At 38.7% G+C, this 14,849-nt stretch overlaps 1 protein-coding gene across 3 annotated transcripts in view; it reads right to left on the bottom strand.

Annotated features, from left to right (window-relative positions):
• Positions 1 to 8,949: 8,949 nt before the first annotated feature.
• The window catches only part of LOC138365491 (sulfotransferase 1E1-like), a 38,555-nt gene continuing 32,655 nt past the window's right edge, over positions 8,950 to 14,849 (bottom strand). For 2 of the 3 annotated variants that reach the window (XR_011228843.1, XM_069325783.1), the window contains one exon: positions 8,950 to 9,364. Coding sequence is in view for 1 of the 3 variants with exons in the window: in XM_069325783.1 (XP_069181884.1) it covers positions 9,322 to 9,364 (43 nt within the window). In the remaining 2 variants the exon portion in view is untranslated. The other variant, XR_011228844.1, reaches the window with a different exon arrangement.

The following is a 14,849-nucleotide window of genomic DNA, read 5'->3' on the forward strand; positions in this document are numbered from 1 at the left end:
GCTGGACAATACCTGTTTGATGTTGAACTCCTCCAGTGTCCTTTTGAAGAGATCACTGGTGAAGTTGGTACCACAGTCGCTCTGAATCTCCCTGGGAAATCCGTATTGAGTGAAGATCTTCAACAGATGTTTTACTACCGTAGCAGCCGTGATGTTCTTCACTGGAACTGCTATGGGAAATCTGGTGGTAGGACACAGGATGGTTAGGATGTAGGCGTTACCTGAACTGGTCCGAGGTAAAGGACCAACACAGTCTATTATAAGTCTGTGGAAAAGTTCCGCAGGCACCTGTATGGGAATCAGTGGCGCTCTGGGAATGGAGATGTTCGGTTTGCCTGCCATCTGACATGTATGACACTGTTTTACGTACTGTTTGACGCTATTTACCATACCTGGCCAGTATTAGTCTTGACGAATTCCATGGTAAGTCTTGTTGAAGCCGTAGTGGGAGAGTGCTCCGCGGGCCAGGTGTAGAATAGTGGGCCGCAGGCTGGTAGGAATCACAAGTTGTTCGATGTTGGCCCAATCGTCCTCCTCCTTCAGTTTACTGGGTCTATATTTGCGGTAGAGCAAGTCGTTCTCTAGGAAGAACCCAGGAATACTGTCGGGTTGAGTCTCAGCCTGGAAAAACAATGGTGTTAAAGTAAGATCTTCCCTCTGCAACTTACGGAACTCCAACTTGGTCAGATTCGGGGGTAGTTTCTGAGGGTCTTGAGGGACAGCGGTAGCAGTAGAGTCAGCTGGCTGTGGACGTGCGGCTTGTGCACGGGTGGTCACGAGAACTGGAGGAGAAACTTCATCACTCTCTTGAACCTCTGCTGGAACATACGCTAGAATAGGGTTACTTGGCACAGAGTTACACACCTGGGGTTTGTCCATGACGATCAGGTTGGTCGGTTGCAGGTCTTCTGCCAAGTCGTTGCCTAGGAGAAGTTGCACTCCAGGCATGGGAAAAGGCTTTTCCCTGACGGCGACTTGGACTTCTCCGTTCACGTAGGGACAATCCAGGTGGACTCTGGCGAGAGGGTATGGAGTGGTAGCAGTGAGGTCAGTGATGAAGACAGTTTCTCCGGTGTAGACGATGTTGGGCACAGCCGACTTCAAGATGATCGATTGAAGAGCCGCTGTGTCCCTCAAGATCTTCAATTTGAAACGTCCCTCCGGATTTGAACCGTTGGCAGAGACAGTTCCAGTATACAGGTGGTTACTGAAAAGAGAAAGATCATTAACATTAACACCAACATTCATCACAGGCTTACCGGACTTAGGAGGAGTTGGTTTGGGTTTTTGTGGGTCAGTGGTTCCCTTGTATTGAGACTTACCACACTTGTCTATGGTATGTCCATAGAGTCTACAATACTTGCAGTACAGTTGCGAACCAGCTTGATCGGGGCTCACTTTCTCGTAACTGTACCACGACTTCTTACTGGAGGATGGTTTGGGTGTCAGCCGGTGGATGAGGCTGTAAGTGTCAGCCGACTTAGCACACTTCAGGTAGTCGGTTTCTTCTTTATCTGCTAAGTAGAGACGGACAGGAGGCGGCACACGCCTCAAGAATTCTTCAACTAGCATCAGGTTGACGAGTTCTGTAAAAGTAGAGACATGTGCTGCTTCCAGCCATTTCATGAAATATCTCCGTTTTGTGTTAGCAAACTCGAGGAAGGTAGTGGTACTTGCCTTCAGGTGGTCACGGAATTTCCTTCTATAACTTTCGGTAGAGAGGAGGTAGGCGTCCAACACTGCTTGTTTCAGAGTCTGGTAGTCATTCTCAGACGCCAAAGTACTGAGTGTGACTGCTGCTCTACCTGTAAGATGGACTCTGAGAAGTGTGGCCCATTGGTCGACAGGCCAACTGAGTTGATTAGCAAAGGTTTCAAAGGTGGTGAAGAACACATCAACTTCTGCTTCTACAAAGGATGGCATTAACTTACTTGCATGTGATATATTAAAACTGACGGGAAGATTGGCAGTAGCTTGCTGGCGTTGAGCGAGGTGTGAAGTTTCCAACGTGTATTCTCGTTGACGACACTCTAGAGCCAGAGTCGCTTGTTGCTTGTCATGTTCACGTTGCATCTCCAACTCGCGTTGTTTGGTTTCAAGCTGTACTCGTTCCCGCTCACGGAGTAGTGCAACCTCACGTTCTTGTTCTTCCCTCCTCAAGGCAGCTTCACGTTCTTTGAGGGCGATTTCTCGTTCGTGTTCTTCCTTCCTCAAAGCAGCCTCACGTTCGTTGAGGGCGATTTCACGTTCTTGTTCTTCCCTTCGTATGGCAGCTGCTTCTCTTTGCTGCTCACGTTCAATCTTGGCCAGCTCTAGTTTGAGTTTCATCGTTGCCAAGTCAGTTTTATCTGCAATATAGTAAGTTTCATGAGTTTCAGAGTCTATCTTACCTTGCTCTAAGAAATGATCCAGCAACAGGTTGTGTATTTCACTCTTGTTGGCTTGGTAGGGAACTGTTAGTTGATACTCATGTGCAAGAGTTTGTAATTCAGTCTTCTTGGCATGACTTAAAGTCCCTATTGCACCTGCTGGATCTGCACGGAAAGCTTGGAGACGAAACATGGTGAAATTAGCAAATAAAGGTACAACGAATATTCAGTTATAGTGAATGTCAGAAACAGGACAACGTGGCAACTGATACCTATCCTGTGGGATCTTTAACAATTAAAGTTAAGTACAAGATGTTAAATGATTAATTTAAATCAAGGGCGCAGGAAATCTTGTACCCGGTACTCATGTAAGAGGATAAGGGCAAGAAAATCCTACTAATAAATGAAACAGAGTTTCGAAAACAAATGAAACAGTTAATTGCCTCAAAAGTAAAATTGGTAGTCCAAGGATGTAGGCATACCTTGCCGAGTCTCTATAGGACATAAAGCAAGTTTTTCCTACTGAATTTAATATGATACTTACAGAATTAGCGAACTTTTGTGCTCTGAAAAAGTAAGCTAATTCCCTACCGTTGTATGTATCATCATCTCTGACTGACGTGTAGGGGTGCGAGGTGTCAACTGGTGACGAGAACTGCTGCTGAGGTCCCAATTCAGCAACTAAAGTTCGAGCTAGAGGAACTATGGCCCTCTTTGTCCTCCTACAGTCAGATTGCAGAAGATTGGGTGCTCTTGACCCGGGGCAGACCACAGTACCAGGGTACCAATATGATGATCTGTCAAAATGAGAAATATCCAAGGGACAAAGATGGTAAACACGAGTAATAACACGGAGGGAGAGATGACCAATTAAGAGTATGACTGAGGCCTACAGTCACCACGTAATCCAAAGTTGTCTCACCTTCACCATATGTTACTCTTGTAATGCACAATACACTGCACCATATAAAAAATGAAAATGAAAAATAGTAAAAGCTACGTTAACAAAGTTAAATACGCTTACCATAAATTACCACTTGGCACCAGTACCTGAGTGAAGATCCCGGACAGGCCCCCATATAATATGTGACGGTAACGCGTTGGTGTTCGGCTGTTCAAAGCTAGGGATATGGCCTCGTCACATAGAATAAAAAAAAATAGAAAATCTGGAACTTCGTCTGTGGTAAGGTAAGGAGAAGACACACAAAACACAAGTAAATTTTAACAATGAAATTTTAATTACGTTAAATAAACAAAACATGAATAAAATGGACATACAAATTCGTATAATAAAATCAATCAATCAAATTAATAAGAAGAATTAAATGACAAAATGAAAAGTTACGTTAAGACAAGTGAATAATAACAAGCTGTGCAATATACAATAAAATGAGAGGTGCAGGAATATTGGCTTTAAGCTATCACCTCTCTCAGTACACCTAAGCCAAAGCTCAGTCTACCAGGAAGAAGTGTTAACCGTATGAAAGCACTGAATATTCTGAAGACTGAGGTCGTGGCGGCCCCAGACATCAAGTAGTATGGTGGGTGGAGTGCAGTTGCAGCCAGACCGGCGGCCAATCAGCGAGGAGCCGGCAACAAGACAGGTAGTTTGGCGGTTTGAGGTGAAGCAGGTGTTCCTGGCTGCATACGTTTTGCTCTCTGGCAAACCTTGGAGATGTTGTTGTCATTGTTGGACATTTCTTCCATAGTAGTTTTATATAGATGTATCGACGTATTTTTGGAGGGAAGAGCAGGCTCAATCTCTTGAAGGAGATTATCGTCACAATATATATATATATATTGTGACGGTAATGCGTTGGTGTTCGGCTGTTTCAAAAGCTAGGGTTATGGCCTCGTCACAAAGAAACAAAAAGAAAAAAGCTGGAACTTTCGTCTGTGGTAAGGTAATGGGAAGACACACAAAACACAAGTAAATTTAATATTGAAATTTTAATTACGTTAGAAAAGCAAGACATGAATAAAATTGGGCATAAAAATTGTAACAGATAAATCAATCAAACAAAATAATAAAAATAATCACTGGCAAATGAAAAGATACGTTAATACAAGTGAATAATAGCAAAGTAAATTATATTAGTGCAGGAATATTGGCTTCAAGCTGCCACCTCCCTTAGTACACGTAAGCCAAGGCTTAGTCTACCAATGAGACGTGTTAACTTGTGTGGAGCACGATATATTCTGCCTTCCCTAGGTCGCGGTAGCTCAGACATCAGCTCGTGTGGCGGGTGGTGGGAGCAGGTGCGACGGGCATCAGCCAATCAGCGACAGGCAGGCGATGGACAAGCAGTTTGCCGGTTTAACGGTGGCGGAGGTGAGCAGGTGTCCCGGTGCTGGATACGTTTGCTCTCTGGGCAAAACTTGGTGTTGTACTTGTTGGATATATCTTCTATATTAGTTGTTACTGGGACGTAGTTTGGAGGGAAGAGCAGGCTCAATCTCTCTTGAAAGAGATTATCGTCACAAAATATATATATATATATATATATATATATATATATATATATATATATATATATATATATATATATATATATATATATATATATTTATATATATATATATATATTTATATATATATATATATTTATATATATATATATATATATATATATATTTATATATATATATTTATATATATATATTTATATATATATATTTATATATATATATTTATATATATATATATATATGTCGTACCTAGTAGCCAGAACTCACTTCTCAGCCTACTATTCAATGACCGATTTGCCTAATAAGCCAAGTTTTCCTGAATTAATATATTTTTTCTAATTTTTTTCTTATGAAATGATAAAGCAACCCTTTTCTCTATGTATGAGGTCAATTTTTTTTCATTGGAGTTAAAATTAACGTAGATATATGACCGAACCTAACCAACCCTACCTAACCTAACCTAACCTATATTTATAGGTAAGGTTAGGTTAGGTAGCCAAAAAAAGCTAGGTTAGGTTAGGTTAGGTAGGTTAGGTAGACGAAAAAACATTAATTCATGAAAACTTGGCTTATTAGGCAAATCGGGCCTTGAATAGTAGGCTGAGAAGTGCGTTCTGGCTATTAGGTACGACATATATATATATATATATATATATATATATATATATATATATATATATATATATATATGACCGCATACTCTGTATTTACTATCTTCTGATTTAGGGCTTCTATCCCTCTAACTATTTTCTTAGCATCAGGGCTTAGCTAAAAGAGGAGTTCTCCAAAACTCATTTTCGTAATTTCAAGGTGAAGAATAAAGTGAATAACTATAGAACGTATTACACTTATTTATACAATTTGCACAACGTTTCGAACCTCCATGGTTCGTTCTAAAGTGAAAAGAATTTACAGAACTGGTTCATTTATACCCGCACTGGGTCAGGTGATAAGACAATAAAGGTAAAAACATGGGGGATACATATGGGATAAATGGGGGATGAAGCACATAAGAATAAAGGTAACTGCAGAAGGCCTATTGGCCCATACGAGGCAGCTGCTATCCACATACAAACATTAATCAAGTGTAATTGGCCTGTTATGTTGAACAGTGTCTTCTGTGTTGGCATCGTTATGTTCTGGTCTTGTCCTTACTCTCATGGTGGGTAGAGTAAATAGTTCCTTGATTTGGGTGTTCATGGTAGGTTGTTCTATTCTTATGTGAATTGCTTCAAGAATTTCTAATCTTCTTGCATCTTGGGTTTTGTCTATTATACTTGTATTTTTGTTCAACATTTCTCTTGTTAGGGTGATGTCATGGGCTTGTCTCATGTGATTCCTGGGGGCACCGGATTGAAGATGACATGTCAAACGCCTCGTCAGCTTGGTCGATGTCATACCTATGTACTTAGATTGAAGATTACATCCTTCGTGGGGCAAGTGTATACAACGTTTGACTGCTGTAGAGGGTTCTCCGTCGGCTTCGGGCTGTTTTTGATAAGGAGTTCGGAAGTCTTCTTGGTTTTGTAGAATATTATCAGGTTTATGTTTTGGTTAGGAGTAGTGCTTTTTACTCCTTTACGGATTATTTCTTTCATTATTCTTTCCTCTTTTACATGTTCACTGTGCATGGTTGATTTGTAATATAATTTTATTGGAGAAATTGAGGTTTCTGTTCTAGGTTCAGGATTATACCATCGATCCAAGTGTCTTCTTATAGCAGCGTTTATTTCCACGTTGCTATATCCGTTGTTCACCAATACCTGAGTTACTCTTTCAAACTCTCTATTCACGTTGCTCCATTCAGAGCAGTGGGTAAGCGCTCGGTGAATATAAGCATTAAGAACACTGGCTTTGTATCTTTGGGGGCACTCACTTCTACCGTTCAGGCATAATCCTATGTTGGTGGGCTTGGTATATACGTTGGTGCTTAAAGAGGTTACTTAGTATATATACTAAGTATATATACTAAGTATATATACTAAGTATATATACTTAGTATATATACCAACGTATATACTAAGCCCACCAACATAGGATTATGCCTATGATTCACTCACAACAACTTCCAATTTCAGTATCCAGACTAAGGCAATAGGAACAAGTTAAAAATGAAATAAAATCAATATAATTAGGCAAGTAGGATACAAATTACAAATAAAATTAAAGACTCAATAAAGATTGACAAAATTAGTATCCAAAAATATTATGGAATTAATAAAAATTACAAAGATAATTTAAATTAATTAATACTTATGAATATAATCTTAATTAATTAATACTTATTAACTTAATCTTAATATTATAGAACCTTAACATAATATAATCTTAATGTAATATAATCTAAAAGATAATTATTTATAATTAGCTTAATTATGATCCTACCTTAATATAACATTAAAACAAATATAATCTTAATTAATTAATCTTTATTCAATTTCCATTAAACTTATAGATAATAGATATAATAATACAAACGAGTTAGCATTCATTAAAATACTGAAGAAGATGCTTAAGTAAGTACATGGAGACTTTACTGTAATGTTGCGAACTTTCACGATGATAGATAATTATTTAACCAATGGAGTGCACGCTAGCATCTTGGACAAGGTTAGGCTAGGTAAGGCTCAGTCACTAATTAGATTTTTCCAGATTCTGCTTTTTTCTATCCTGAAGGCTGATTTTTTTTCTATCCTGAAGGCTGATTTTTTTCTATCCTCAAGGCTGATTTGATATAAACGTTAACTTTCAACTTTGAATTAATCAGGTCATGGGCTTTGTCACAGCAGTTCTCACCTTGTAGTTCTTCTGGTAGATCAGCAGAGGTAATGATTAATGAGTCGTGCAATTGAGGATGTTCTAAGTCGCCTTCGGAGGCCGCCTGGTGCATCTGGAGGAGAATTATTTGTTTTTCTAGCCTTTTGAAGGATATCATTTTGTCCTGGTTGGGGTGTTCTCGGTCTAAATCTTGTATATCTGTTCAACTATGTCACTTTGACATAAATATAACAAAACTATTGTCCTATGGAGTTGATTTAGCTTCCAGACATATATTTTTTAATAAATCTTAAATGTTTTGTAGCTATTTGTGTTAAATACTAGCAGTACCAGCCACACGTTGCAGTAGCTCAGTCTGGGTAAGTAGGAAAAAAAAGAAAAGGGAAAGCACACGTTTCTAATATGTTTAATTTTACAATGCTTGTGGGTATACAATAATTTTTGTTGTTCCATTCTCTGTGGAGATATAGAGACTGTCTGGTTTGCCGACTCTAAAACACACAAAATATAATTTTCCATGTGAGATGCAATCCTCGTCTAGATATAAACTGCACAATTCTAAATGTTGTCCCTGAGCTTTGTTGATGGTGATTACAAACGCCAATCGAATTGGAAATTACAATCTCTAAAATTGAAATGGCATATCTGTTGGAATCATAGGAATGCGAGGAATTAGGACATCTTGACATTTGAAAGGTCCTGTCAAGATTGTTACTTCTACGACGTCGCTGATTAATTTTTTTTACTGCAAGCCGCGTGGCGTTGCAATGTTTTGGCTGGTTGATCATGATAATTGGCACGCCGATTTTCAATTGACATACGTGTGATGGTATCCCTGGCAGATCGATTGAATTAAAAAATTCTGTTGGATAAATAAACGCTTCATCTGCTTCCTCAACAGTGTCGACGAACTTGTATGTGACTGCCTCGCTTTGAATGTTAGACTGAATAATATTGTTAAGTTCGTGTGCCGGATGCTTTTTAAATGTTGCACGTGGGAGTTTCAATGAATTGTATGTTCAATGGCAATTTCAAAGCCGAGGTAGCAGTTCTTCCACTTGGTAGCAATGTCGCAGCTATTCCGGACGATGCAAGAGCTAAGACTATGCCATTTTGGGCTCGAAATGCTGCCAGAATCAGTGTAATTATAAAGGTTTTACCAGTTCTTCCTGGCGCATCTAAGAAAATTTCTCAAGCCCGTTATTGACAGTTTTATTTATTTGAATGTAAATGCTTTTTCGCTTGAGCGTTAGATTAGGAATATTTGATTGCACATACGACAACTGATCACCCGTGTTGTTACTTTGTTCACGACGCAATTCTACATCGAACGAAGCTGCAGCAGATCGATTCAGTGATGGCATTTCCAATTGATTGAGAACTTTGCGATTTCTAAGCACAAATCTTGTCATTATCAACGCTTCGTTGTAGATTTCTGCTGTGAAATCCATATTCATATTTGAATTTTCCTTGCGTATTCGACGTACAATATCTTCAGCCATGTGCAATTTATATTTCTCCCATAACTCTGTTGGAGACGGAGACCAGGCGGTCAATATGATTGCAAACAATGCATGATTTTGATTTGGATGTGACGTGTTAGACGCATCATTAATGCATACATCCCAGTGTCGGTCGTTCTCCAATTAATACCAAGCAAGTCATGCACTACGGGAAGTGACATGTGTTACGATGTTGACAAGTCTCAATTGCTGGAAGACGTTGATCCAGGCACATTTACCATCAGCCTGCGAAGAAAGAAGCATTAATCTTGATTGGGATGCACAGTGGATGTCTGCCTATCGTAGTTTATTTGAATATGCCAAGTTGTCCGTCGACTCGCTCTACTTGTTTGCGTCGTTCAAATGATTTTCTACTGGCATTCCACGTGTAATACGTAGGCACTTCCGAATACAGCAGGGTTTTTGCAAATGCGTCATTTTGACATAACGTGAAGAAAGCAGTAACCGTTGTAGCCGGTGGATTCACAGCTGTTTGTTGCACATTTGCAGCTGTGAAATAAACGTATTTTCCATTTTCTTGTTTTCAAAACAAAACAAAAAAATAATAACGAAATATTTCAATTTAATGCAGATCAATCGACACAGCTCAATTTCACCACCAATTGCACTGAAAAATAAGAACAGTTAAGAACACGAAATGAAAAACAATGAAAAATGAAACAAATATACTATACCCACGAAATGAACACTATGGTAAACAACGCAGCTCAATTCCAAGGCAATGTCACACAAAATAATTAAAACAAAATGAAAATAAATCAAACACTATGAAAAATCAATTTATCAATGCAATCAGAAACACTGAAATGAAATTGTAACGTATTTTAAATTGCGTGTGTTGCTCTTACGTGCAACAGATGGCGCTGTTTTTCCAAAAGAGCATGTTTTTACCTGTCACAGGTGTGGCACGTAAATAGTAGGTATATAAAAACACTTGTCTGTTCGAATGTAACGTTATGTCAAAATTTCTAAACAATTGGTAAAGAGATTTCGAAGATTTCCTTCACATGAAAAACACAGTTTAAAAAAAAAACATGTTCTTTCCCGTCACAGACGTGACATCTATATAGCATGTATATAAAAACCTGCTAGGATGCGAATGGAACTGTGTGTGAAAATTTCTAAGCAATCGGTGAAGAACTTTTGGAGATTATCGATTTTGAACAAACAAACATTTCCATTTTTATTTATATAGATTACTAGCAGTACCCGGCCACGCGTTGCTGAGCCACAGCAACCATCCCTGTCCCCCAGTCCTCCCCACCATTCCCCCCTCACCCGTCTCCTCGGCCTTTCAACCATTCCCAACTCCACCGTCCCTTCGTCCTCTCCACCATTCCCCACTCTACCATCCCCTCTTTTTTCCCACCATGCCCTACTTCCCTATCCTTTTCTCCTCCCCACCATTCTCCATTCCCCATCCCCTCGTCCCCACCATACCAAACTTCCCTGTTCTCTCGTCCTTCCCCACCATTACCCCCTACCTTGTCCCCTTGTCATCCCCACCATCTCTCACTTACGTCCCTTCGTCATCCCCACCATTCCCCACTCCCTCGTCCGATGCCTTCCCAAATGGTCTGATGTTCCCATCAGAAAATTTGGAACATCAAGTGATCTGATGTTCCCATCACTGAAATATAAGAAAAACAGTTAAAAAATGAAATGAAAATAAGAAAAAATATATAAAAATATAAAAATAAACTATACTCAAGAAATGAACGGTATGGTAAACAACACAGCTCAATTCCTACGCAATTCACACAAAATAATTAAATCAAAATGAAAATGAATAAAAATCTTTGAAAATTCAATATATCAATGGAATCAGAAACATTGAAATAGAATTGTAACTTATCTAGTATAGCATATGTGTTGCACTTACATGCAACAGATGGCACTGTTTTTCAAGAAAACCATAGTTTTACCTGTCACAGGTGTGGCATCTATACTTATACTTACGAAATGAACGGTATGGTAAACAACACAGCTCAATTCCAACACAATGTCACACAAAATAATTCAATAAAAAATAAAATAAATCGAAATCTATGAAAATAAAATTTATCAATGCAATTGGAAACATTGAAATGGAATTTGTGACATATTTAGTATAGTGTGCATGTTGCCATTATGTGCAACAGATGGCGCTGTTTTTCAAAAACGCATTTGTTTACCTGTTACAGGGGTGGCATCTATATAGTAGGTATATAAAAAGATGCACCTATTCGAATGCAACGGTGTTTCAAAATTAAAAAGCAATTGGTGAAGATCTTTCAGAGATTACAGCATGTGTTGCTTTTACTTCCAACAGATGGCGCTGTTAAAAAAAAAAAAACATGTTTTTTTCCTGTCACAGGTGAGACATGTATATAGTAGATATATAAAAAGACGCGCCTATTTGAATTTCAAAGCAATCGGCAAAGAGGGTTTGAAGATTTTCCTCACATGAAAAACACAGTTTTTCAGAAAAAGCATGTTTTTTTTTACCGTCACAGACGTGACATATATATAGGTTGTATATATAAACCTGCTCGGATACGAATGGAATGTTGTGTGAAAATTTCAAAGCAATCGGTGAAGAACTTTCGGAGATTAGCGATTTTGAACTAACGAACATTTCCATTTTTTTATATATATATATATATATATATATATATATATATATATATATATATTTTTTTTTTTTTTTTTATTTATATTTAATGTATACATCAATGATTTGCCAAATGTTTCTAACATTCTTAAGCATACACTATTTGCTGACGATATTACCGTCATTTATTCTGACTCCAACCCCCACACACACTAAATAATATTGTAAATAATGAATTAAAAAAGTCATTCATGTATGTCAACCAACAAACTCACACTAAACATAGAAAAAACCTACTACATTTTAATTGGAAGTAAATCATCAAATCAAATTCAACTTAAAATAAACATTGTAATATCAGCAATAAAACTGAGCGACTGTTCCTTGGCTTATACATAGACAAAAGACTGAACTTCAACATTCACATACAACACACAGCCAAAACAATTTAGAAAAACGGTCGGTACACTCTATAAAATCAGATGATATGTTCCCCTCTTTGCATCCCCATCATTATACTACTCGCTAATCTATCCTCCCCCTATCCTACATACGGAATCTGTGCATGGGGTTCAACCACTGCAAATTACCTCAGGCCCATCATCACTCAGCAAATATCTGCTATCAGAACTATAACAGACTCTGTCTTCAGACAACACACAGCCCATCTGTTGAAGTCCCATGACATGCTAAACATACACTCACTCCACACATTCTCAGGTGCTATTTACATATACAAAACCTTGTTCCTAAATGCTAATCTTCATCTGAAACTTTTCGTTGATAAGTGTAATAGAACACATGAGCACCACGCCAGACATAAATATCTCTTTAATTTCCCCAGAATCAAACAAAATCTGTTCATTAAGGACATTAAGGACCTGCCCAAAACGCTATTCGTGTTAGTGGCGTTACAGAAATGTAAAAATACCAATTTTATGTAATCTCACAAACCCATTGTACCTTCTGTAAACAAAAATTATTATTATTATTATTATTATTATTATTATTATTATTATTATTATGTACTCTGCCCGAAATGTTATGCGTTTTAGTGACGTTACAAGAATGTAAAAAATCCAATTCATGTAATCCCACAACTGCATTGTACTTTCTTGCAAATAAATAAATAAATATATAAATATAAAATAATAAAAACCAATATTGATACTGATTGTTATTTGCTGGTATACGTAACTACTATATACTTACATGTCTCTTCACTCATGGAACACCGAAGCCTACATGCTCTCAGATATATTGCTTTATTATTTAGAGATTCGAGATTCACAAATAAAGATTGTATATATTATTTGAAATTCAGAGTTTAAATCTTTTTTTGTGATTCCAACACAAAAACTATATCTTTGAGACGGTTCATGCAGAGATTATGTCAGAAAAATTATATTTTCGCGTTTTATATTAATATCATCATTATAGTGTGTAAATATTGTTATGACTCCAGGTAGCCTGAAAAATGAGTCTACCCTGTGGGAGTTATTCAGCAAACCAGACCAACTGAGAGGTCAAAGAAAATATAGACATGTGATTATATATTAAATACTTGGCTAGGGTTAATGAAGAGTTTAAAAGCATAGGCAGAGAATACATATGTAAATAAATGACTTCACATGAGATGTCGAGTTTGTTGGCAAAGTATGAGGCTCACTGCAGACAATTTGACCTCACTCGAGCAACAGAAGTCGTGAGAGAAGGTTGCATTGTCTTTGTGTTCCTGACAGTAATGGATGAACCTCTAATTTTGTACTCCGTCAAGAGGAGGGGACCAGTCAGGCGCTCGTGTATGAAGCCTGGGAACAACTTAGTGCTCGAGTCAGGACCAGGAGAGGCTCGTGAAGCAGTTTACTAGCGATTTTGTGGGCGATGGAGATCGCCAATGTCGGAGACTGGGACCTGAACCTGCCCTGCGCCAGATAAAATTCTGTGGTAAGGCTGCTTAACCAGTTGCTAGTGATTGCCTGCAGTTGATCGTGTGCCCAGCAATCGTGGCAAGTGTTTATACGTATATTTTATTAAGGCAGTAAGCTTAAATAAGAGAGTAAAGATGAGGCAACCAGCTGGAGGAGGCAGTGACACATCCACTCTCTCTGGAGGCCAGTGGTTGACTGAGGAAGGCGGCGGTGGCTGCTAGCGAGGGTAGAGCATGGAATCACCCAAACGGGGGAGTTCCCTTCGCGACGTGTGAGAGCTTAAAGAGATGTCGAGTGAAGGAGAATTATTGTGTGTAAATACATTTAGTTATACTTAAGAAGGGAAACATTTTAATTGGCATGTCAATGAAAATTGCAGGTTTGTTGGAGGAGAAGTTGATGGAACTTGAAGGTCAGTGGAGAAGTTAACGGATAGAACTTGAAGGTCAGTGGAGAAGTTAACGGATAGAACTTCAAGGCTGTAGAAGTGAATGCCGAATTCTGTGGAAGAGCAGAGCCCCCCATAGTGAAGAGTGGACCTCAATCTGTGACGAGGAGCAGTGAAGTGAAGTTTCACGTGCTTCTGTGGAATCAGTGGTGGAGAACCACTGGTGTTCGAGGAAAACTTCATTGACGACCAGACCACACACTAGAATGTGAAGGGACGACGACGTTTCGGTCCGTCCTGGACCATTCTCAAGTCGATTGTCTATATCGACTTGAGAATGGTCCAGGACGGACCGAAACGTCGACGTCCCTTCACATTCTAGTGTGTGGTCTGGTCATCATACTTTAGCCACGTTATTGTGACTCATCGCCTGCAAAACTTCATTGTGTAGCAGTCTGGGAGGGCTGCAGAAGATCCCCACAGACAATTCTGGGAGAACCTAGAGATATACAGAGTAGTGAGCCTCTAGATGCGGAGCAGAGGTTCATGGTGACTACTGATAATGTATTAGGAGAGTGCTTGAATGTCATTGGCGTGTAAGACGCAGTGGGAGATTGACCATTTGTTTGGGTTGAGGAATTTATATGCAGATGTCTCTATTGTTACAGCCATAGGCTGAGTTATATATATGTTAGGGCTGATTGTATAGTATTATTATGAAAAAGAGTGAACCCCACTTGGTGACGGGGTAATTAGTGGCTAGCCAGGAGTTGGGCAACCACTTGATATGGACAGCTG

Source organism: Procambarus clarkii, chromosome 17, assembly GCF_040958095.1.
Source record: "Procambarus clarkii isolate CNS0578487 chromosome 17, FALCON_Pclarkii_2.0, whole genome shotgun sequence".
Lineage (NCBI taxonomy): Eukaryota > Metazoa > Arthropoda > Malacostraca > Decapoda > Cambaridae > Procambarus > Procambarus clarkii.